General features: G+C 44.7%; 1 protein-coding gene across 6 annotated transcripts in view; it reads left to right on the top strand.

Moving 5' to 3' along the window:
- LOC146176259 (uncharacterized) overlaps positions 1-24,253 on the top strand; it is a 326,256-nt gene that overhangs the window by 226,409 nt on the left and 75,594 nt on the right. For all 6 annotated transcript variants that reach the window (XM_084582578.1, XM_084582580.1, XM_084582576.1 and 3 more), the window contains 8 exons: positions 14,673-14,847; positions 15,546-15,854; positions 16,481-16,630; positions 17,245-17,424; positions 18,520-18,729; positions 19,182-19,280; positions 19,748-19,951; positions 20,804-20,935. In XM_084582578.1, coding sequence (XP_084438704.1) covers positions 14,673-14,847; positions 15,546-15,854; positions 16,481-16,630; positions 17,245-17,424; positions 18,520-18,729; positions 19,182-19,280; positions 19,748-19,951; positions 20,804-20,935 — 1,459 coding nt within the window. The remainder of the gene's footprint in view (positions 1-14,672; positions 14,848-15,545; positions 15,855-16,480; positions 16,631-17,244; positions 17,425-18,519; positions 18,730-19,181; positions 19,281-19,747; positions 19,952-20,803; positions 20,936-24,253) is intronic.

The raw sequence follows: 24,253 nt of genomic DNA, 5'->3' as shown, positions 1-24,253 counted from the left end.
GACATCCGGTAGACGTTTGCAGTGTGCCTGACGAAACAGCCCTCTGCGGAGATCGTTAGCTGGGTCCCTTCCTTCCCTCTCTTTTTGCGTTGTTTTTCCCCCATAGTTTTCAGGATTGCTTGCCGCATGTGTGTTAAAAACGTATATATATGCAGTAACGTGTTTCACAGCGTCAGCCATTGCAGTTTTGTTTTCGAGAAGATCTCGTCGTTCGCTCAAAATGACGTCAGCATATGCGGTTAGGTCACACGACCTAGCCGCGTATTTAAATATATTGATCACGCACCGTCCACGCCGATATCACGAGCAAGATTTAGATAGAATAGTAAATGTGGTTTAACATATGTTTCTTAGCTGTAAAATGACTAACTTAAGTGGAAGGCTCTAGCGGTTAATTTGCATTGGGTACATGCTCTGGATCTGAAAGGGGATTCCATAATGTATCAATCAGGGGTGCAGTTTACTTTTTTTTTTATATTAGAAGTTAGGTTTGTTTTATGAGGTTTAACGTCCAAGAGGGACTCAAGACTTCATTGTGGAAGACGCCTAGTGGTGGGCTCCGGAAATTTTGGCCACCAGCACACGGGCGCCTCGCTTTTCGCCTCCACCGAAAAGCGGCCGCCGCGGCGGGAGTTCAATTCCGCATTCTAGATTACAGCAGTAGAATGCCCTACACTGCGCCACCTCGGCGTGTGTCTCAGAAATAAAGGGACCTAGTAGCGTAATATGCCTGATAAGCATATGGGCCGAAATTGTGCCCTTGAAGCGTACGACACCTCTTAGCGTCGATGTAGCGTAGAAGCTATATTTAGGAGTAGAGACGAAACCCCGTCTTCGAAGCTCTTCGTTTCTAAAGCCTTACGATAAAAAAAAAAAAAAAAAAAAAAAAAAAACGCTAACCTGAGCCTTAGGATGGTATCTACTGGCATCTGGTGGAGGCCTCCATATATATAAAGGGCTCATCTTCTTGCGTTTACTCTTATCGTTTTGTCGTCCTTTGGTTGTTTACGTACCACATATGCCAGCGACAAAAGTTGATCTTCGTTCGGCCCCCTTCGGTAAAATTGCGCATTAGCCCCCAATTAACCGTCGCAGTTGTGTTTCGTCTAATCAGCCTCTCCCATCTCGCTCGCACCCCAGGCACTGCTGAATCGCGTTATAGCAGCAGCGCATATCAGAGGGTCCAGTATAAATACGTTTGCCCTCTCTGGCACGTTCCTGGTGCGCAATAGCGTGTGCCGGCTGCGCTTGTCCGCGGTCAAAAATAAACCCTCCTTAACCCTTTCAGTTCTTCCTTCCTGCCCCGCGCGACGCCTCTCTCGTGCCTGTTTTCTCGCACGGCCGGCTCCCACAGGCAAAGTAGAGCGGAGCCCGGCAGCTATAGCAGGGTGTTTTCGAAGCCGGTGATGATTCACTGGCTGGGCCCGCGGTCGCAGCTTGGGCCTCGCACCGCCGCGCCGGCGCTGGACTAATTTCTCGCACTCAACGCCTCGCCGGCTGCAGCAGCTTCCGCGTGTTCGCGTTCCGCACTCGAGTCTTGCCGGCCGTAACGCGTTAGGTAGGGTTAGGTATAGGGCCCGTTCGTTTGTGGCCGCCGTCATGCAGGATGGCCAGCGACGACGTCTGCCAAAACGGAAACCGTCCTGGTTGGACAGGAAGGGAATGAGGTTTGAGTGGGACAGAGAGAGGCTCATCGCCTGTATGTCTTCCCACGTCCCGTGGCCGCCGTTCCTTCTTCCTATTCGTCTTATGAATTGTTTTTTTTATCGCTGCCCGGCTGTCTAGCTGTTTTGCTGCCAGCCTTGGTGAATTGCGCAACACTGCTGGCGCACCCCTCCTCTCCCAGCAGGCCACGCGACCTTGGCACTCGGAATAGTAAACGAGGAGGGGATGGGGGGAAGGGGGGGGGAAGGGGGGGGGGGGGGGGAGAGTATTTCGCGAACTCCTTTGGTAGCCCGCCCGCCCACGCGCACCCGTGTTGCGCGCGAACGCGCTTCGAGATCTTTCCCCTTGGCAACGTTCGCAACTCGGACGATGACTGCGCGCTAGCCGTGGTGCTGGAGAGGCAGTGGACTAAAGCGAGACGGTACTCGTGTGTTCAGCTAACTACGTGGCTTGTGCAGTACTGAGTTGCTGGACACTTCATCACGTAGCCCGTGGTCTGGTTGGTGGTGGTAAAAAGATTTATTTCCATCAAAAATCGCGATATGTTTGCGTCCGTTGGTGTTGTGTTAACGAAAATTAGCTATGCCAGACAATGCTGCGCCGCTTGCAGGTCGGCTGGAAAAGCCGGCATTTGAATTTAGATCCTCCTGTTAAATATCGGAGAACCGAAAAATATCAGAAGCATACGGTCCGTGTTTCGCTCGAATGTCTGCACTTCAGTTTCCGTTTTCGCGTGTATATTTTTGTACGCTGATAATAATAATAATAATAATAATAATAATAATAATAATAATAATAATAATAATAATAATAATAATAATAATAATAATAATCAATCAATCAATCAATCAATCAATCAATCTTTATTTAATGTGCGCAGGAACAACCATGTGGTCTTTGTGCTGCAGCACAAAAAAAAAATGAAAAAGCACAAACATGTTTACACACACAGAGAGAACACAAAAAAAAGAAATAAATAATACATGAAATGAAACTGAGACGAAAAGTATCACGGAAATTAAGCAAACAATGAGTATCATCACTTATATACACAGTGAGAGAATTTTTTAGCACACCAGGAAATAAAGAAAAAAAAAAAAGAACGGTAGGTAGAAGAGAAAAAAAAAAAACAGATGACTGACATTGATTATAGTAATATAGAAATATACATAAAATAAACAACCATTCCAGGCGCAACAAGTGCATGGTACTTAAAACACAGGCTAGAAATACAGAATAATACAATAAAGAAGTAAAATTGAACAAGGGACAGTAAGATTCGAATATAAAGTTTAAAGTTGAAATATAAGCAAGAAACGGATAAAAAGTAGTTCAAGATACAGACAGCATTGAACAGGAGAAAAAGCAAAAAGTGAAGTAAATACAATTTAAGGCTAGAAAGTGGGAGTTATATGTGATAAAGTACTATTTAGAATACAACGCTACGAACATCCAATGTAAATGAACAGAGCGAGTTTTGGAAGATGTCAAGGTGAGGACAAAAAGAGTTAAATAACCACTGCATCTTGTCCAGAGGGGAGTGGGAATGAAGAGGGGAAACCTGAAATGGTCTGAATTCCCTCATGCTCTTTCGCGGAACGCGCAGTAGGATGTACTCTAAGAGCTGAGGGCACATAATGTGGCCATGAAGGAGTTTGTACAGAAATATGATATCAAGTCTGATACGACGGCAGTGAAGGGAAGGAAGATTCAGTTGGGCGCTCCTGGTGGAGCGAGAGGGGGAAGTTGCGAAAGGAAAGCGATAATGAAATATCCGTAAAAATTTTTTTTGTACTCTGTCAACCTTGTCCAAGTTCGATTTGCAAGTGCCATTCCAAACAACCGACGCATACTCCAAGACCGGGAGGCATATGGACAGGTACAGTTTTAGGAACGGAAGTGGAGTATGGAACTCTCTCGAAAGTCTGCAAACGAATCCGAGTGTGCGCATAGCCCGCTGAGCAATGCGTTTAGTGTGAGAGGAGAAGCTGAGGGTGCGGTCAAAAAGTACACCAAGGTCATTAATTTCATCAACCCTATCCAACAGCACAGAATTGACAGAATAATGGTAAAGAAAGCTATGTGTTTTACGAGTAAAGGACACAACCCTAGTTTTGGAAGAATTGAGGGTAAGTCGATTCATCGCACACCAATCAGAAAAAGCAGATATGTCCGATTGCAACAACACGCAATCTTGAAAAGAATGTATCTTGAAAGAATAATAATAATAATAATAATAATAATAATAATAATAATAATAATAATAATAATAATAATAATAATTATTATTATTATTATTATTATTATTATTATTATTATTATTATTATTATTATTATTATTATTATTATTATTGGTTCAGGAAGGGAAAGGCGCAGTATATTGGCCCCGCCAGGATGGCGCAGTGGTTAGGGCGCCCGTCCTTGTGCTGTGCGATGTCAGTGCACGTTAAAGAATCCCAGGTTGTCAAAATTTCCCGAGCCATCCACTACAGCGTCTTTTATAGCCTGAGTCGTTTTGGGACGTTAAATCCCAAAGCCTAAATATCTGCCACACTTCCCCGTGGACACCTGAGCTTTGCCGTAATGGAAGGGAGGAAGGTGGGAGTGAAAGTGAAGAAAGAGAAAGGGGAGCCGTAGTGGAGGGCTACGAAGTAATTTCGACCTCCTGGGGATCTTTAACGTGCGCTGACATCGCACAGCACGCGGACGCTTCTTTGTTTTGCCTCCATAGAAACGCAGCCGGCGGCGGTCGGGCTCGAACCGGGTACTCCGGTACAGTAGCCGAACGTCTTAACCACTGCGACAAAAAAAAATTGGAGGACGCTTAAGCTTCGCCTTCAAGAGTGGAACGCGATAGCGTTATTGCACCTCGTCGAGAAAACTTACTAAACGCAAGGGTATTGGGGCATCCTCGCACCGGTACCCGCGCGGCCCGAAGGGGAGAAGCGGGTGAGCGAAGATAGTGATCTAAAGGAAGGAAAGACGCTTGATTCTACAACCCGTGAGGGTGCACGGCGAAACGTCAGGGGCGAGTGGCGCGCCACGTGTCGGGGCAGCGCCGCACATTGCGAGGAGGGGTTCTTCTGTGTTTGCCGCAAGATGGCTCTGCATGTGCGCAGAGCGCAGAAGAAATGTAGCGGAAACGTACTTCGCTACTCGTGTAACTGCGGCTTCTGTAAGTAACATGCTCATAATGACCGATATACACTGCAGTATAACGTTCTACGGCATGTTTCTAAGGCAACACCGCATTCACTAGAAGCGCTTTTGTACCGCTTTTAGCTTACGCGGACGATATCGCCCTCTTTTGTTCTGACAAAAAGAGTGTACTTGAGGCTTTACACTTGACTGAACAGTTCTGCGATGTATCAGGCGCGGCCCTTAATTTAGATAAATCCAAAGGTTTTTGGTTGGGACACTGGGGCGCTAGACCAAGCCAGTTTGGAGGCATATGCTGGGACTGTAGTCCTCTTCAGTACCTAGGGGTTCCGCTGCACCAAGTTCGTAACAGCGCAGCCTACTGGGATTCACAAATCCTATGCGGCGACAAACGCAGGCTTGGATGGGTAGGGAACTCTCAGTGTTTGCTAGGGCACAGGTCTGTAACATATTTTTGTTTGCAAAGCTTGCGTATGTCCTTCAAGTCCTGCATTGTGCGAGGAGCAAAGTACAAGTTATACACAGAATATTTGCAACATTTGTGTGGCGCTCTCAATGGGAGCCCATGCGGCGTGACAACTTGTTTCTTCCCTTAGAGTCTGGTGGAGTGGGCCTTGTTCACTTGTTTGTGCATCAACTTGTCTCCCGTTTTTTCTTTTTCAAATCGGCAAACCATCCGTTTCTTGTAACTGTGCTCATTAGGCGTCTTAGTCCACATTTGCCTTACTTATTCGCACCAACTGGGCAGGCTCGTGAGGGGCGTTTATGGGGATTCCTTAAGGAGGTTGCTGACACTTTCAATTTTCTCACTGTGCGTTTCTCTGTAGATTACCTGTATAGCCTCTCGAGAAAGCAGATGACCCAGGCTCTCACTGAGTCTTTGTTCCCTACACCGTTGTATCGGCAGCCTTATCTGGGGTTTTTGGACGCCACTGTTCTAAAGCGTGTTAGGCAAATGTGCATTCAGGCAGCTGCAAAAACGTTCTTTTTCAAATTACATACAGCGACGTTGCCTGTCAAGACATTTCTTCAGAATAAGGAGATGTTTGTGCCCTGGTCGGTAAATTGTCGTCTCTGTAACGTGCCTGAGACAATTGATCATTGCTTTATTCTGTGCCGTGATGCTATGTTCTTTTGGGACATACTACAAAGAACTCTTAAAAAGGACATTGAAATTACGCCTTATACAATTAGAGTTTTGCCTCCTGACAAAAACTCTGTCGTGCCTTACGATCTTGAAGAAAAAAAGTGTATATTACCTGTGCTTTTTTCGAATAAACTTCAGTTGTTAGTCAGCGCTTGTCCGTTATTCTCCCTTCTCTGTTTGTCCCAAGTAGCCGCGCTGTTTTTTGATCTTGCTCCAAACTGGATGCCGTATCTAGACGCATGTGTATGTCTCCCAGACTTTTGATGTTCTGATGATTGTGCATTGTCGGGCTGGGGATATGACGGGCTCGTATTAAGCAGCCCGGTAACTTTAGACATGGACATGTTTAAGTAAGTGGAGTTGTTCCTTTTTACGGAAGTTTTTCCATGCAATAAAAAAAAAAAAAAAAAAAAACTCGTGGCTGAGTGGTAGCGTCTCCGTCTCACACTCCGGAGACCCTGGTTCGATTCCCACCCTGCCCATCTTGGAACTTTCTTTTTATTTATGAAGTGCATGTTTATTTATGAAGTGCATGCCGGGATTTATCGCTCACTGGACGCCGACGACACCGGCTTTTCTGCGACACGCGAAAACTGAAACGTTTGTCCCGCCGCGGTTGTGCAGTGGTTAAGATGCCCGTCTACTGCGCCGGAGTACCCGGGTTCGAGCCCGATCGCCGGCGGCTGCGTTTCGATGGAGGCGAAAGCTTCCGTGTGTTGTGCAGTGCACGTTAAAGGTCCCCAGGTGGTCGACATTACTAGCCCTCAACTACGGCTCTTTTTTTTCTCCCACCTTCCTCCCTTCCTTTACGGCCTGGTTCAGGTGTCCACGGAGAAGTGTGACATACTGCGCCTTTCCCTTCCTGAACCAATTATTATTATTATTATTATTATTATTATTATTATTATTATTATTATTATTATTATTATTATTATTAACGTACAAAAGTAATATGCACGTGAAAGCGGAAAAACTGAAGTGCAGACCTTTAGCAAAACACGGACCGTATAATTCTGATACTTTCCGATATTATACCCATGATTATACTTTATTGTCGTAATGACGGGTTATATATCTATATTTCCACTACGTTGTTTCAGCCCTTGCATTTTTTATTCAGTTCAGCTAGCTTCTTGCTCTTCTGCTTCCAGCAGCCGTGGTAATCGCATGGCTGCCGCAGTGGTTATAAATCTCCCGGGATAGAACTTGGTGGAAGCACTAGACCTTCGTAAAACCTTCTTCTTAACCTCGGTGTATATGGTGTATATGGCACATACCCACAGTGGGGTTTCGATGGAGGCGAAACGAAGAGGCGTCCGTGTGCTATACGATGTCAGCGCACGTTAAAGATCCCCAGGTGGTCGAAATTACTCTGCAGCCCTCCACTACGGCTCCTCTTTCTCTCTTTGCACTTTCACTCCCACCTTCCTCGATCCTTCCCTTACAGCGCGGTTGAGGTGTCCACGGAAAGTAAGTGAGACAGTTACCGCGCCTTTTTAACTCGCAGTAGTAGGGGTATGGTAGCTAGAAAAGTAGACACCATAATAGGGGATTGGCCAGAATACATTAGGACAGAATAGAATTCATGATGTCGATTTAACTGTATGATAGATAACTTAATAATTAGGAGTTAGTGTTGCTGAAATAATATTGCGAAGCGCTCGTGTCTTTTTCTTCTTGTACACTTTAGATATTGCAGCTGTCAATCCGGTCGTACAGAAAAAAAAAAATAGTTTTTTTGCGTAACGCTACCGACCGTAGCGCCTTATTCGCCCGCGGTGGCCCGCTTTGGCGGCTTTCCAGAAAATTGTAGCCGCGCGTAGATACACTGACGTGGAAGCAAGACCAAAAGAAGAGCGTGTGGGATATGTTGCGAGGAGGTAAGCCGCGTTGAAAAATGCAGCGAATGGAGGTGAAGAGAGAGAGAGAGAGAGAGGAGCGCTCGTCGGCGCGTTCAATGGTGAGGAGGGCACCGCGGTCTTTAAAAATTGCGATACACCTCTCGCTCCCATCACGTCACGTCAGCATCTCCCAGCTCTACTCTCCTCGATGCCTCCTCTCGCGCGCCCCGTGCTTCCATCACCCTTTTCTCTTCCGCGTGGCCTTGGCACGGTGAGATTTCCGTCTGCGGCGATCGGCCAACCTCAGCGGCGCTGTGCGCGCCGGGAGACTCGCTCGCTTCGGCTACGTGAATCGCACACGTGCGTCGTATCCGTTCGGCTGCTGCTGCGTCCAAGTGTCACGTCCTGCTGCGAGATCGCCCGGCGTTTTCTCTTCGCACGCGACACACCCGATCCGGGGGGGAGGAGTCGCGCGCACGTGCAGTGTTGTCATGCGTCGTCGTCACCGTCCAACTGATCGACAGCTGACGACTTTAGCAGCCACGGTGAGCACTCGGGAAGGTGTTGCGTTTCGCCGGTACGGGCGTGGTCATCAGCGAACTTTTGATGCCTTCGCTCGTTCGTGCAAATTTGTTCGTAGGGATGCACGCATGCTCGTCGATATTCACGCTCCGATGAAGTCATATGTTGTTTTTTTCTGCGGTCGGTATTTCGGAACGCTACGGAACGCCGGTTTCGGTTGCTCGCCGCCGCAAGGCGGCGAATGCGTGATGGAGTTTTGGTTACGGTTCTGGTTTGTGTGTGTGGTACGCCGCGTCGTCTGCCGATGCGTGCTTCACGCGTCTGCCCCGCGCTTCTTGACTTGTTTTCGATTTAGTAGTTCATTTATTTGCGCTGGCTTTAGCTCGCTGTGGTTTGGTTCGGCGAGGACCGTTCGTACTCCGCGCCCATATTTGCCGATTCGTCCACGTTTACCAATTGTGACCGCGGCTTGTCTGCATTCTTTTCTGTATGCAGTTTGAGGAAAATGAAGACTCGTACAGGCGGTGTTCTAGCGTAGTTATCAAGCAGCTGTCAGGCACAATTTGTCGAGCGCCTTGAAGCGACGATAGGAGCTTCGCTTGAGGGCCTGCCGCCCCTTTATCGGTTAACAAGTAACCTGAGACACAAATCGTTTAAGTCCGATTTTCAGCTGAGTGGGTTACCGTCCGGTGGCATTGTTTTCAACCATCGACCTGAGGCTAGTAAAAGCTTAATTTGGGAATCTGCTGATATAAATCAGTGGCAAAACAGCTTGTACTTACCTCAGATAGAAGGTGTACGTACCCGTGTGCCGTACCTTATTATGCGCAAGTGAAGCTGTGCTGCGTAGGCTGAGCCGGTTGTCAACTCTGCTTTCCTCGAGTAGGGTGCAAAACACACCCATGACTTGTTATCGAAGATAGTGTGCGACTCTGCCGAGGGCAGACGTTTTTTTGTTATCTGTCAAGGTTATCATGTTGTGAAGGGAAGGAAGATTATGCATTTATGTGTTCGAGCTCAAGCTCTTGTAACCTGTACTTTTTTTTTTTTTTTGCATGTGTTGCCTACTGCATAGTTTTTGTTATGAATGTCATGTAGGTTGAGCCTTTGTGAATTGTGTACAGCTGGGATTTAATCTCTCAGACATTCTGTGACTTTTCTGTTTGACATTACGCGACTGTTAAGCTCAAGTTCTGACAACTTCATTTTAAACACTTGAAAACTGGCACAGCTCACAAAACGTTAAGACGTGTGGGAGCATTTTAAGCCTCATAATTTCAGCAGGAGTGTCCAGAAATGAATCTCAGTGCCAGCTGTCAGTATATTATATATCTTACATTGACCGACAAAGGTATCTTGCTTCTTCACATCTGTGCACTTCACTGTGACGTGCACAGGTTTTGTGCACAATGTGCACATTGTGCACACAATGCTTTGTGATAGTATATTTCTGGAAGTCTACTTATTGATGGCAGCTACATTGTGTTATAATGGGTGCAGGGGGCACAGTGACGTGCACAGGTATATACACAATGCTTTGTGATAGTATATTTCTAGAAGTCTACTTATTGATGGCAGCTACATTGTGTTATAATGGGTGCAGGGGGCACAGTCTTAACCCTTTCTTTATTCTATGTATGCAATTATGCACAAAGCTAACTTGCATCTTTTTCTGAGAGTATGTTGCACCTAGCAGTAATTTCTTTGTTTAGGGGAATTTTGCATCCTTCCCCTTGCAATTAACATGGTTTTTTATTCTGTCTAGCAAATGCAGTACTACATAACATTTTGTGAAATAGTAGGCAGGCTTGTTCGTTGTCCACTGTCTTTATGCAGACATATTTTATTTATTTATTTGTTTGTTTGTTTGTTTTTCTTAAGGCCAAAACCTTACAGAGAGGAGTGGGATTAAAAACACAAATAATTACTAGAACAAGAGTCACGGTGAAATACATTATATATTATAGCGATGCAGCATCACTCATAGTAGCGCAAATTTTTATTTCATACTTTGAAGCACCTTCGAAATAAAAGTTATTTCCACACACCTTCAGCTGTTTACATAATAGATTACAGTATTTCAGTGTTATTACCAGCACTTATGATGCTTTGCACGAGGCTGTGTACATCCCTGCAAAAAATAAATTGCTGGTATTTTGCACTGAAAAACTAAGTGTCTTTCTTAATGCTTTAGATGTACTATTTTGCCAGAAGCATATTTATTTCCAATTGAAACTAAAAATGGTATCTGAAACAAGTGCACTTTGTGTGTGCAAGTTTGTAAGGTATATATAAATCCTGCCTGTGCCTATTGCAACACAAACTTGAATCATGTTATAAAAAAATGTTAAGTGTTTAACCATAGCATATAATTATTGCAATTTCTTTTTTCGAAGGCTTGCCATATGGCATAGAATAATAAGGTTATCTTTTAACTTAAAGGAAGTCATGCAGTTGCATTTATTGTAATTACATTGCTAAGGTACTTTGCTGAAGATGAAAAGTATGAGTGCTTGTAAATATACACATTCTTCAGCACACTATTTTTGATAGGCATCAAGGGCCAAGTCTTAAAACACTCCTTACCTCAGTGAGGATGCCTCAAGAATAGTGTGTACTTTTAGTACCTTACAAAGGAGCATATAGTGGAGTGTATTTAAAAATTGATCAAAGGAGAGCGCGCCATAGGTGTCCATCCTCACTGAGGTAAGGAATGTTTTAAATTTGGCCTTAACTTTTGTTCACATTATGACCTAGTATTATAAGAAAAGGAAAACTGCAAGGTCTGTTTGCCACTCATTTTTCTCTGCAGAGCTTGAAAATGGGTTGCAGGAAGCAGGAGGTCAAGTGTAACTGTTTACAAAGTACTTTACACATTTGAGTCCGTGGGGTAAAAAAGGGAGATTACATTCAGAAAACAGAGGCTTGTACTGTTTGTTCATTATTTTATCTTGTGTGGAATTCGCAGGTGTATGAACTTGCTGTTAATTCTTCAAAGCTCTGTAGTATGTGCTTTCTTTTTTATTCCCTGTAATTTGTGAGAGTGGCAAGGCCTTGACATTCACATCTGTGACAGCTGCGGGGAGCGCATCAGTTACTCGCGTATGTCCAGGATGCTTGCAATACCAAGCTGAAATCATCACAAGCTTTTACTGAGTAAATATTGCCAGGCATCAAGTTAAAAAGAGACTATGCATATTCACCACCATTGCTAGATAATGCCTAGGTCTAGATTCATCCTTAGGTTTTCTTTTTAGCTCCTGTGTTGTCTCATCTGATTACAAAACCACCTTTAAGGAGCAGTGTTTGACATGTAAGTAGGCCAATACTATATGGTGCATAAATCTGTTAGTGGACTAGACATGCAAGCATCAGGCTTTTATACATGCTTGAAGCTCCTGTTGTGTAAAATGAATTGTTGCAGCCCTAATACTAGTGATTTGAAGGCACAGTGCAACACATTTTCTTGAACTTAGCAACATATTTCCTTTTTTTTTTTACTTACACTTGAGCCATGAGGGGAATGTCATTTCACATAGTAATGCAGCATGTCAAAGGATGTGGCTAGCCTCACATGGCATTGCTGTTACAAATTAGTACTTTATCTATGAGTGGAGCATTTGCTTTCCTATGAATGGATGAATATTTCTTTGTTTTTGTTTTACAAAAAGTGTGGGTGTCGAAAAAAAGCGTTTCCCAGCGACTGCATTGCAGGTTTTGTCACCTGTAAAAGTTGATGATGACAGAAGCGGAAGTTCATGTGGTGTGGAATGAACAATTCACATGTTGCAAAAAGGAGATAGTACTGTGATACAGGACGGAGAAATATTGTACAATGGGAAGTAGGGAAAAAAAATTAACGATGAACAGTTGCATTTTAGTACTAATACATCCTAATCAGGCAGAAAAAGTCACTTTGTTTAGGTTGTTATAAAAAGAAGAGTTAAAACATTTTCGTAGTATATATTTCAACATCGCAGAACCATAATTTGCAGTCTATAATACCTTCACAGACTCCATAAGCTGATTAATAGCAGTGGAGGAGAATAATAATCTGGGGTTGTCAGCATAAATAGTAAGTTTTATCTCAATAGTTCATATTAACAGTATCGTTTATATATACAGGGTCTCTTTTCTTTTAAACTGTTTACAGATAATTATTTTAAACCCTGCGAGAGAGACATCTGTGCTATCTATGCAGGTGGATTGTACAAGGCGGACTTGGTATATGGGATAGAGCTTAACGATCAATTAATTAAAATGAACTAATAGCCTTTTCTACTTATAAGCTTAGGGACCAAAATTTGATTAAGAAGTTGAAGGCCGTCAACATAAGAGCTGAGTACACCTTTTAAATTTTCTTCATTGTTCTGCATTTCAAAATATTAAAAGTCAAAAATACGTTTTTTTTTAGCCTGTAAAGTTGGCTTCCTGCAATGCACATTTTAGATGGGCCTCGCTGGCCATAGTATTGCTGCAGAAATCAAACCACGTTAACTGTTTTTACGGCGTAACTCTTTCATATTGCCTTGGGGTGGGCGGTAAACTGCGGTAAAGGACTGATGGTTAGATTGAACCGTAAGCATCTCAGCTTTCTTTAACTAGAAGGGAGGCACCACCACCATGCTTTGAACTTCATTGTATCCTGGAATTTGAATACTAAATCACTACCAAAGCGATACCATGTTTCAGAGAGCATGATTATGTCAAATGTGCACTTAAGGCTTGACAAAAAAATTTGTCATTCGATCTGTTTTATTCAAAAGCACGCTGCATGTTAATTTGTACATGTACAAATATTTACCGTGCTTATTGTTTATTAGGAAGCAGCTGAATTCATATAGTGTAAAAAGTGGCGTCTCTTCCATATTAGTCTAAGAACTGGGAAAAGATGCATCTGTTGAGCATAAGCAATCACCGCTCCGTTTTTGACAGATCATCCTACGCAGGTACAGACGAATGATATTGGACTCATCAGTTTTGCTTGTGTAAATAGCCCCATTTCTCGTTCACACTTACTTCTAGTCAAGTTCCTTTTTCTTTGCTATTGCAGCTCCAAGAAGTTTGTTTGTTTTCAGGCATTAGGTGTTCATGGGCATATATACTGGTGTCTTGCCATCCAGTCAAACATCCTCATTGTCAGCTGCATCTTTTCTTAATTTCTTTGCCAACAATATTAGATTTATCCGAGTTGCGGGTAGGAACGCTGAGGCAAGTTTCAACATCCAAGTCCGCAATTGGTACTTTGACTGCATGACAATGTTTTAACAAAATCACAAATGACATTTTCTTCCTCATGTTCTAGGACATCTTGAATTTTGATGTTGTGGTTTCGGCAGTACTGTTCACATTGAACAAGTCGTATCTCAAAGTCTCAAGACTTTTGTTACCTTGTTAGCATGCTAGTAACCTCTCTTTGTTGGTGTGCTTTATAATGCAAGTAATTGCAGGATGAGTGTAGCTGATGTATCATGCCTGCACATGTGTTAAAAATATACGGAATAGTTGTCTAACACGAAAGGACTTCCCAGTTCCTGCGCGCGTAATATCTCAAGGAATTCGCTGTATGAACTCATGTGACAAGCTCGCATTTAATTTCAAGAGCACAAAGGGCCATGTATTGAAGACCATGCATTGTCACAAGGAAGCGGAATAGCCTTACAGTTGAGGTTTGATTTTCTTTTTCAACCTAATTTTAATCCCAAGAAATTAACTGCCTGCCACTCACTTGACTGTGTGGGTCACCTAAGTTTTGCAAGCTAACTTGTGGAAATCTCATTTGAGAGTATAGTGAGGGCCATGCCACGGGTGCTGTGGAATTTCACAAAGAGAAAACTGAATTGTATTGCAGTCATGCTTTTCTAGTTTGGATGCCGTGAATATTGTCAGAATAGGCATTTCTTACTACTTTGTTTTGTCAGCAACTAGAACTATGATACATTAGGTTTCACTCAATTTCATATTTAGTATTTACATCATCGCATTGCCATAGACATTTATAAGATTCTTTGCACAACTTCGTGATTGATCGCTGATAGAAAACTGTAGCAGATGCTTTACTCATGCTTTAAATAGTTTTGTTCTCTGAGACACTCAGTTGAGCAGGTGCACTGGGATGCTATTTTAATTTTTCATCCACCTGTGCTGTAAAAAAAGTGACTGTGAAGATGGATGGAAGTGATAAGGAAGGTACATTTCAGTGACAGGAAGCACCATTTGTATTACCTGATGCCTTTGTTGCTGTCAGCACTCTTCCATGCAATCAGTCATTTGTCACGTGAAGCCAGCTTGTTGACGTAGGAATTGTGACGAAGTCATGTTATGTTGGATTTTCGCAGGTTGCAAAAGTCCATTGAGCAGCACCTGCAGGGCGTCCGTGAGGAGAGGGCAGCGCAGGCTGCCTTTGAGGAGAAGGTTGCCTCCCTGCGGGAGAGCCTTCTCCAGATGGAGAGGGACATTGGTGCAGCCCCCACCTGTGGGGAGGATGAGGACCAGGTCCAGAAGAACCTCCAGGTATGTGTGTCCCTTCTGTAAAGCCAGCTATGCGGGATGAGGCTGCATTTCTTATTAACACGGAACTGATGCTGAGGGCGCTTTAACCCATGCACTGCCACGATTCACCGAGCTGTGGTATTTGTGAGCTTGATAGCACTTTTAAAGGGAACCAGTGAAAATTATTTAAAGAGGGAAGGCCTAGCGCACACATAGTTTGTGGCTCAGTGTTTCAGTGGCGTACATGGATGAGTTGTCACTGAAGAAAAAAAAAAAAGCTAATTCTTTCGACACTGATAAGTCGAGGTTTGCTGAAGTACACATGGTCAATGGTTGAAATTCTTGTCCTTTAATGCCACTCCAGACAGCTGTAATGACATGGTGATTAATGTAGTTGAATTTCAGTGGTTCACACTTGCACTTAAGAGGGTTGAATAGTAAAGAGAAAAATCACAACTAGTTTAGTGTGGCTTGCATCTAACAGGTTCATTAGCTCATCATCCTTTGTGACCATTTAGAGCCAGGAGAAACCAACTGCTGTTGCTTTGGAACACACGAACGAGCTGGCTAAAGTGGTCGGCTAGAATTTTTGCCTGGAAATGCAAGTAGCCAGGCCGGAACAACATTGCACTGTACCTAACCTCATGCTCAGAGTCTTTCCTCCTGTCAGGGTTGCATTACACCCATCCTGACCAACTTCTGTTGTGCCAAATTTGCAGATGCTGCGTGAGCGGCTCAGCTTCCTGGACCGCGAGGTGCGGGAAACATCTCGATCGGCCCACGAGCGCTACAGCGAGCGGCGGCAGGGCGTGCCAGAGGCCGTTGAGCAGGCCCTGGCCTCTGTGGAGCTGCTCTCCGAAAACGTCATGGCCGCTCTGGAAGGCAAGGAGCGCGAATTCAAGAAAGCGCGCACCGCACGTGCCGACTACTGCGAAGGCTCCAAAGTCCTGGCCGCCTGGCTCCAGAAGGCTCAGGGCATCCTGCAGCGCAAGGGAGATTCTCCCGAGGTCACCAAGGAGAACCTGATGGTGAGTGCAACAGCCTACTTTTCAAGTAGTTTGCATTTTTGTTTGAAAAAAACCATTCTGCACTGCTTTAAAGTGTTCCCGTGCCGAGGTGGCACACCTATTTGCACACACATGCAACTTCTATGCTGCAGTCTCGAATTGGTTGATGTACTGACTCTGAAATCTTCATATTATTCAAAGCTGAGTGTTCTCTATCTGTAGATCTAGACATTAATTTGTCATTTAATTATAAATATGAGAAACTGGCTAGTTTGTATATCAATATGTCGAGGATACCGAAATTAAGTTTTTCTTTTTGTGGCTGTTCGTAGCCTATCATGCTTTTCCTTTCTTGTCTGCTCTTTAGGCATGAGTATTTTGTTTTTTGTGCTGTTGATGTTGATGTTACGTTGTATCAGCACAGAAAGCCTGTGCCTTATATAAGTAATTAATTTGTCATTCTTCTTTTCTATTCCTTTCTCTTTCTGCACTTGTATGTTACATCTGTTGGATAGGTATGGGTCGCTTCTGGCACAGGGAAAGACTAATTGGAGAAATATGAGAGGGGCCCTTGCACTGCCGCAGACAAAGTTAAGCTGATGAGAGTTATGATGAGGATGATTAACTGCCTGCACTTGCTCCTCCAGGCCCTCTCTGCTGAGTTGCCCGGAGTGCGCCGAGACGCTGAGCGTCGTGTGGTGCAGAGTGGCAACCTGGTTGTCGAGTGCCTGGGTGACACGGAGCAAGCCAAGTCTGTGCGTGCCACCGTCACTTCTCTCACAGAGCAGCTGACACAGGTGAGTGCCAGTTTGTGCAAGTCTGCTCCCCACTGTGTGTGCTTCATGTCGGTTTTGTTTCTATCCAAGAATATGTAGCATCACAGAATGCCCCCTGCACCACATATGAACAGGGCAGAAGCCTTGTGATTCTGCTCATTTTTTTTTTTTTCGGTGTTGTCATAGGTTGAAACTTGCCATGCTTCTACGTTTTTCTTAATTTCAACAAAAGCACATAAGAGAGATCAGGTCATCTTCTCTGCTTAAAAATGTTTAGAATAGTTCAGTAAGTGGATTTTTTTGCATTCTTTTGTAGAGTGATTGTACAGCCTATAAAGTTAAGTTTTATTACTTGACAAGTATACTCTTGGCTGCTTATGTTCGGCATGGCATCAAAATATCTGCGTAAAGCACTGTAAGACTTCGCAGGAAACAACAGAGCTCTACTGTCTTTCAAGAAACAGTACCCTGGGAGATGCCCTAGAAGGTGGCATGCATAACTAACATGGCATAACACAACATGGCAGTTTGCGGGTAAAAGTGGGATGTTAAGCATCCTATATCTAACTGAGGCGGGAGCCAGTGGAGAGTGGGGAAAAATATTGACCCATCTGTGACGGCCTGTTTCCCTGAAGGTGGAGTCGTGGATCCGGGAGCGCCTCAGCGAGGTGGAAGATGCCCTGGAGGCCTGGGCCCGTTTCCTGGAGCTCCACGAAGCGCACAAGACGTGGTTGGACATGAAGGAACTGGCAGTGGCCAAGCGACAACCACTCAACACCCTGGCTGTGGCCAGGCAGTGCCTGTCCCAATGCCAGGTGGGCAGCTGCGACCATCGCTTGACTGCTTTTAAAGGAGCGAAGTTGGGACAGACAACTAGTTCATTGTTTCATTCCCATGGGGGTTTCCAGACTAGATTTCGTGGAACTCTTCTGAGTGCCTTGAAGTGTTTTCTGGGTTGCTTGAGCACTTCAGCCTTTGCATGGCACAGCCTTCATCCTTTCTTTTACCCATTGTATTTTGTAGCTAACTACACAGTTACTTAGTGTAGAATGTTGCATTATAAAGCTGCTCATTAATAATTGAATTGAGGTATTTTTTGCAGAGCCGTAACCGTGTACCTGCGTGCTTCTTTTTGCATGCATGAGGCAAGAAGGGTTGAAGGCGAAGGTGTGCGGAGTATCTTAGCATCTTTGAAGGCCATCATGCTTATGATGAATGCATGAGGAGATGAGAGTCATAGTGAAAATTAAGAAAAGAGTAGGCAGGGGAGGGGGGGGGGGGGGGTGTAAACTTTCATATTCATATAGCATTTTCGCTTTATGCTGTGATGTAAGGGTAAAGACTATAAAGTGAGAAAAAAAAAGGGTACCGAAAGGCATAGCTTGTTCACTTTATTTGATCAGGTCAGGTAGACAGGGGGGTAAATTATGCATCGTTGCTTTCATGGCTCTAGAGTTTGCTTTGATTAGTCCCTTCTTGAATATCTGCTACTGGAATATTTAAGCAAGCAATGTTGAGTAGCTTTTAACCTCAAAAATAATGTTTTCAAGTTCAGTGCTGTATTGTTACTATTGTTGCCACATTCGCAACTGTGTGCACATTTATACTGTTGCCTGCACCAAGCTTTACTGTAACTGTGTTTTAAGACAGCGACATAACAGAGGGGTGCAATATTTATACTCCACTGCAATACAATTGATACCGGCTTACTCGGACAGTTCACATTTTTTGATGGAGTCATACCAGTGAAAGTCATGTGTACGCTGTTGTGGAAGCCATTCCCCGTATTGCTGCCTTTTTTTTTTTTTGGATTAATTGCATTCAGAGAAACCCATCGTAAAGGGAATCAGCAATGGTTGCAAAAAGAGCTTGCCCGATGCAGGACTTGTGGTGTGTTGTCCTCTGTCCAGGAGGTGAACCGGGACATGGTGAGCGGCCAGAGCCAGCTGGCAGAAATGAGCAGCTTGGTGCAGCGCATCGGCCGTTCCTGCCATGTGGGGCCGCTGCTGGAGAAACTGGATGTAGCTGAGGAACGCCAACGCAACCTTGAGGGTCGCCTCGTCCAGGAACTGGCCCTCCTTCAGGAGTTGGTCGAGGAGTGGGAGCAGTGCGAACGCAAGGTACAGGAGAACCACCACCTCGTTCCTCATCTCCTAGAAGGGTCGGATAGGGCGTTCGCAAAGCTCACCTGCTAGCAGTTCAGTCGTGCATTATCTTCCCCCATGTTTCTAAGCAGTATGCAAGCATTATAATCAATTTGAAAGCAAAGAAATTATTAAGAAACACCGCTGCTACGCAAGCATAGACTCAGTAGCTTTCCCAGGGCTTGCCACCTAATTGTGTACTATTTTGCATTCATTAATTTAGTTAGCATTAGTTTTCATATTACAGATCTTGTTAGCATAATGCTTTTCTGTTCGGTGAATACTCAAGTGGGATGTTGGGCACATGTACTCCTAAGCGACATGCATGTATATATTTATGCATCTGAAGTGTAGATACGTTACTTTAACTGCATCAAAATGAACATCAGTGAATGTAACTGGATTACTTGTTGTTCCCCAATTTGTAGGCTCGTGATTGCCAGGCATGGCTGGAACGAACTCGCTCTTCTCTTGAGGCGCCTCAGCTTCGTCGCAAGAGCTTGCGTGACCAGCTGGCCTTGCGTGAGGTAAGAACGAGCAATCAGATTTTATGTCTTGTGACAGAAAGCATACTGTCTTTACATTCTATTTCTTCTGTGCTTTGAGAAGGGGCGGAGAAGGATGGAAGGAAGGAAGTGTTTCTGCTTCAATCCTGTTTCATGCACCTGTTGCAGACATATTCTTCATAATTTTACGTAACTTTCTTTCCATTCCTTTCTTTAAAAATGCAATACGATTGTCATATTTGCTATTTGATATGCCCTCATTTTTTTCTTTGCTAGCAACAATTTCACACATTTCCTTATCTCCAGCGAGCACCAGGAATGTCAACTTCACAGCAGGCCAAATTCTAAGTACCAATACTGTTTGAGCAATGGATGGCTCATTAAATTATGGGCAGCCAGCGAATCGGTCAAGGACATTAAGAGCTTGGTGGGAAAATCATCTTTTCCAATGCATGCTCGTGACGAAGGGTGACTCTCCGCTCGTGCAGAAAATGCTGGCCGACCTTTCGAGCCAGCAAACCAAGATGGCCATGTCTCTGGAGAAACTGCGGGTGCACCTCCGTGGCTGGGCCTCGTGGTCACCCGAGGAGAACGCCATGGTAGCCACCGTACAAGAGCTGTCTCAGCAGCTGCAGGGACTCCAGGGAAAATTGGATGCCCGCTGCCAAGAACTGTCTGCCTGCCTCGCACAGGCATGTGTCCAAACCTGCTTGCCGCTTCTTTATCGGTCATGCCATGCTTAACGTACTGAGTCTTCAGTTTTTTCTTGTGATTTACCGGGGCCGAAAAACTTCAGTGGACTACTTGGCTAGTACTTGATGCTGCTTGACTGCAGCCCTCCCTAGCCCTGTATACGTGGACTCGACAGCAGCGGGTCAAGTTAGCGTTCACTAGCGTTGAGTAGTTAGTGAGGTTGCCCTTACTCGACCCACTTGGTATCTACATGAACTCGCTTCTAGCGAGTAAGTATAGCAACGCACTTATTGTGCAAGCTTCCTGCTGGTGTTTGATTTCATTGCCTTTTAATATCAAGAGCTTCAGTGATTATTTTTTATCATTAATATAGGCTAGAAAGCTTCAACTTTGCTGCTGCTCTTAGCTGCGCTGGACGCTTTTCGATCCCCGAGTTACCCCTAACTCGACTCTCCGATTCGTCAGTGTCTACATGTGTTTAGACAAGTGGGCCAATCAAGTTAACCTACCCCCTGCAGGCGAGTTAACTCGACTCGCTCCGCCGCCTACTTTGCTCAACCCGACTGCGTAGACATGAACTCGACAGCTGGTTTTTTACTTGACAGGCTTACTCGACCCGTCTCTGTCGAGTTCATGTATACAGGGATCCTGTGTCGTGTGAATCTGCAATGATTATCATCATCATGCAGATGTCAATTAAAACAGCTTTTACTCATCATTGCCATAGTTCCTTAGCCCAAGACGAAACTGATTCTATCAGCCTGGTCATGTGCTGTTTGGCATGGCTTGGAGAAAGAAAAGGAGAGTTGGTAGCAGTTGACCTGTTTTTCACGTCTTGCATTCCCTTTCAGGATGAACAGTACAGTCAAGATCTTCTCCACGTGAGACAACTCCTGTCTCAGTCAGAACACCGACTGAAGCTGGCTCTGGGAGCTATTGGTAACACACCCGAGGAGCGAACCCTGAACCTCAAGCTCCAAGAGGTGAGTGCTGGAGCTTTTGTTCCAAAGAGGAAGTTCTCTATTCTTGAATGTGTGATTGTATGCGTGTGAAGGAATCTTTGGCTAGGTGAGGCGTTTGTTTTAGTAGTCAAGGCATAATTGTTATTCGGCTGCGCAGAGCAAAAAAACAAAAGCCTTATTACTTCTAAGCTTCTTTGCTTTCTTTCATTTCTTTCTTCTCAGCCTTGCTCTCTCGCTTCATCTAAAGTAGAAGCTGCTTGAACTGTCTTTTGGTTCGGCCCCTTTTGTACTATGCGCCATGGTTGGAAATAGCAATACATTCTTATAAAAGATTCATAACGTGGTTCTCTTCTTTCCTTCCCTCACTGTGTACTGGTCATATAAGCCCTGTAAAAATTATGCTTGGGCTTATTCCATAATTAGGCATATTGCAAAGATCCGAGACAAGCTCATAAAGCAAAATTTTTCTCTTCAAGCAGTAGACTTGCTTTTGACCTTGTATCAGGTTCCTTTAGCTATCATTCCTTGAAGAATGTTTAATGACCAGTCACAAGGACATGCACTACCTTCTAAGGGTAGTCTTACTAGTGATTCTCCTAATTTGTTGGAAAGCTAGTGTCTTTCACATTCCTTATAGATTCCATTGCAGCTACTTTTGTTGTACATAATCATGTTAAGGGGGGACATGGGTCTTAAAACTAACTTTGTTATTTGCAGCCCAAATTTGATGAAACCTCAAATAATTGTTCAGTTTTTTCTGCTGATTTCAAATATGCAAATATTTCTCTTCTATGGCAATAATGTTTAAAGGTATTGAATTATTGCTATTGTCTGCCCAAACAATAGGGGAAAAAATGCTCATTAGAAATTAATTTTTCATATACAAGTAGATAAAGCTTAAGGAATACTATACTATACTATAAAGATACTATAAAGCTTAAGGAATGCAATGTTGGAAGCACATTTTTTATTTTCACTTGTAAAAATTTTATATCTTATCTTGAAATCCTTACACAGTTGCCATGTTTGTGAGTGCGAAGTTCAGTGAGCTGCTAAATCTCTATTATTAGTTCAATTTTAAAACTACTTCCAACATTGCATTCCTTACACTTTATAGTACCTATCTGTATATTAAAAATTCATTTCTGATAGGCATTTTTTTCCTTATTGTTCGGGCAGACAGTAGCAATAATTCTGTAATACCTTTCGAACTAATTGCCCTAGAAGAGAAATTTTTGCATATTTAAAATCAGTAGAAAAAACTGAACAATTCTGCAAGGTTTCATAAAATTTGGGCAATAAATCAAAACCAATTTTAAGACCCATGTCCCCCCTTAACAAATTAAGCCACTTTGAGCTGAAAAGGAATTTATTTTATCCTGTCACTACCTTTATGCAGCACACCGGCAGGACCTTGTTAGCATATACATGCTGTTGGTCTAGTTCAAAGGAGGCCGAACTATTAGTGCCAGGGCTGTTTCCCTTGAGAATCAGTTGGCTTACTGTTGCCGGACAAGTCACTCGTAGGCAGCAGACTGGCAGTATGGCTTCGTCTTGCGCCTTCTGTGTAGAAAAACCAAGGCGTTTTGCTGTGTAGAGTAGAAGAGCACGCCGTGGTTGTGGTTCCCACTAGGTCGTGCCTAGGTTAGAACGCAGCTCGTAACCAACACACTGGTGTTTCTCTTTTCCCCCCCTGGTGCCAAACTCTGTTCCCCCCCTCAGGCTCTTAAGGATGAGGTCAGAAAGTACCGGCACCAAATGACACAGCTGCAGGACCACATACGCAAACTGCACCAGCGACAGTTGCCCGATGAGGTGCCATTCAACCTCAGCACAGACACCTCGTATAGACGATACGTGCGGTCGCCGCGCGGCAGTGCCCGCCCTTCCAGGGAACCCACGCCCGAGCCAGGGCAGGCTTCAAGCTCAATGCCAAGTTTCGACCCAAAGAGCACACCATTCCTTCAGCTGCCGAGAGGCGCGCATAGCTTGCCAGCCGAAAATCAGGGAGACTTCGAAGATTCCTCAGAAGTTCCAGTCACCCTCATTGCCCCTGTGATGCAGAGTTCAGCGCAGGAGAAACACGCAAAAGTTAGCACAGCCAAACCAAGTTCTAAGGATGGCCCTAGTCAGCAGAAGAAAGTGGAGACCAAAGCGCAATCATCTCGGAGTGCAGTTGCTGACTCAAGGCAAGCTGAAGGTTTGGCTGAGGAGGCGTCAGCACTGAGGCCAACATATGCGGAAATTCTCTCTGGAAGAGCAAGTCCACAGCCAAGCTCAGCGAAAGAGCCCATTGTCATTGACGAGCCAGTACATCACGAATCCAAGGAACCTCATCACGCAAAAGACAGCAGACACGAGGAGGAATATAGTGCCGCTTCTGTGGTTCAAGTGCCTATGAAGGAGGAAACTGAGGCATCTGAGAGACTGAATGGAGCAGCAGCAGCAGCAGCACATTCTGTGGACGAAACAGTGCAAAAGGACCTGTTGTCACCAACGGGCGAGACTAAGCGATTGACATACGCGCAGGTGGCTCGAATGGGTAGCCCCGTGCCCGGCTATGAAGGGGCTGAGATTAGGAGTGAGGATGGATCAGGGGGAGTGCGGGAGTCGGGAGGAGTGAGCAAAGAGGACGCGGGGGTTGTGCCTCAGAGGACAACAGGTGTCGATGATGAGAGTGGCGCAGGCTCACAGGAGCAGCGTCAGGGCACCCCCTTGGAAGAGACGGCCAGCAAGAAAAAGGCCAAGAAAAAGCGCAAGGGGCTGCCTGAAGAGGCAAGCGCTCGGGAACCTGTGGGGGAAGGAGGGGGTGAAAATGCTGGGCGCCATTCCGACGGGTGCCTTGACCCGGCCTCCAAGGTTTGATTCGAACAACACCTTCGCATGTTTGCAGCTGTTAGATGGACGAACCCTTCTGAAAGACACCCAACCACATATCATTGCTCTCTCCTGCCTGGTCTGCAACGTGTGACTAATAACAAAGCACAGTGATGCGGTCCCTTTCCTGTATGACCTCCTGCTAGAGTCCCCTAGCTTTCCCCTACCACTCCCGAATTACCACAGCAGCTACTAACGCTTGTTTTGTTTTGGCGTGCTCTTTGGAAGATGTTGTAGATCTCAGCTGTGGACGACCTTTGACCACTACTACCATGAGTCTTACCTCATGTACTGCCATTTGCTGCTTTTTTTCTGCATAGCACCATTGACGAGAATGGCTTCTATGTGTCCTGCGATACTGTGACTGCACAAGTTCGTAGGAAAGGCAATCACCGCGTGCATATTTATTAGCAGCCCTAGCATGTCTGTGTGACAGACAGGCTTTGAGTTTTTCTGTGTGTT

Source organism: Amblyomma maculatum, chromosome 10, assembly GCF_055883805.1.
Source record: "Amblyomma maculatum isolate TAMU_Amacu chromosome 10, ASM5588380v1, whole genome shotgun sequence".
In the NCBI taxonomy this organism is placed as follows: domain Eukaryota; kingdom Metazoa; phylum Arthropoda; class Arachnida; order Ixodida; family Ixodidae; genus Amblyomma; species Amblyomma maculatum.
Note: the sequence above shows the minus strand (reverse complement) of the source record. Positions and strands in the feature narration are given on the sequence as shown.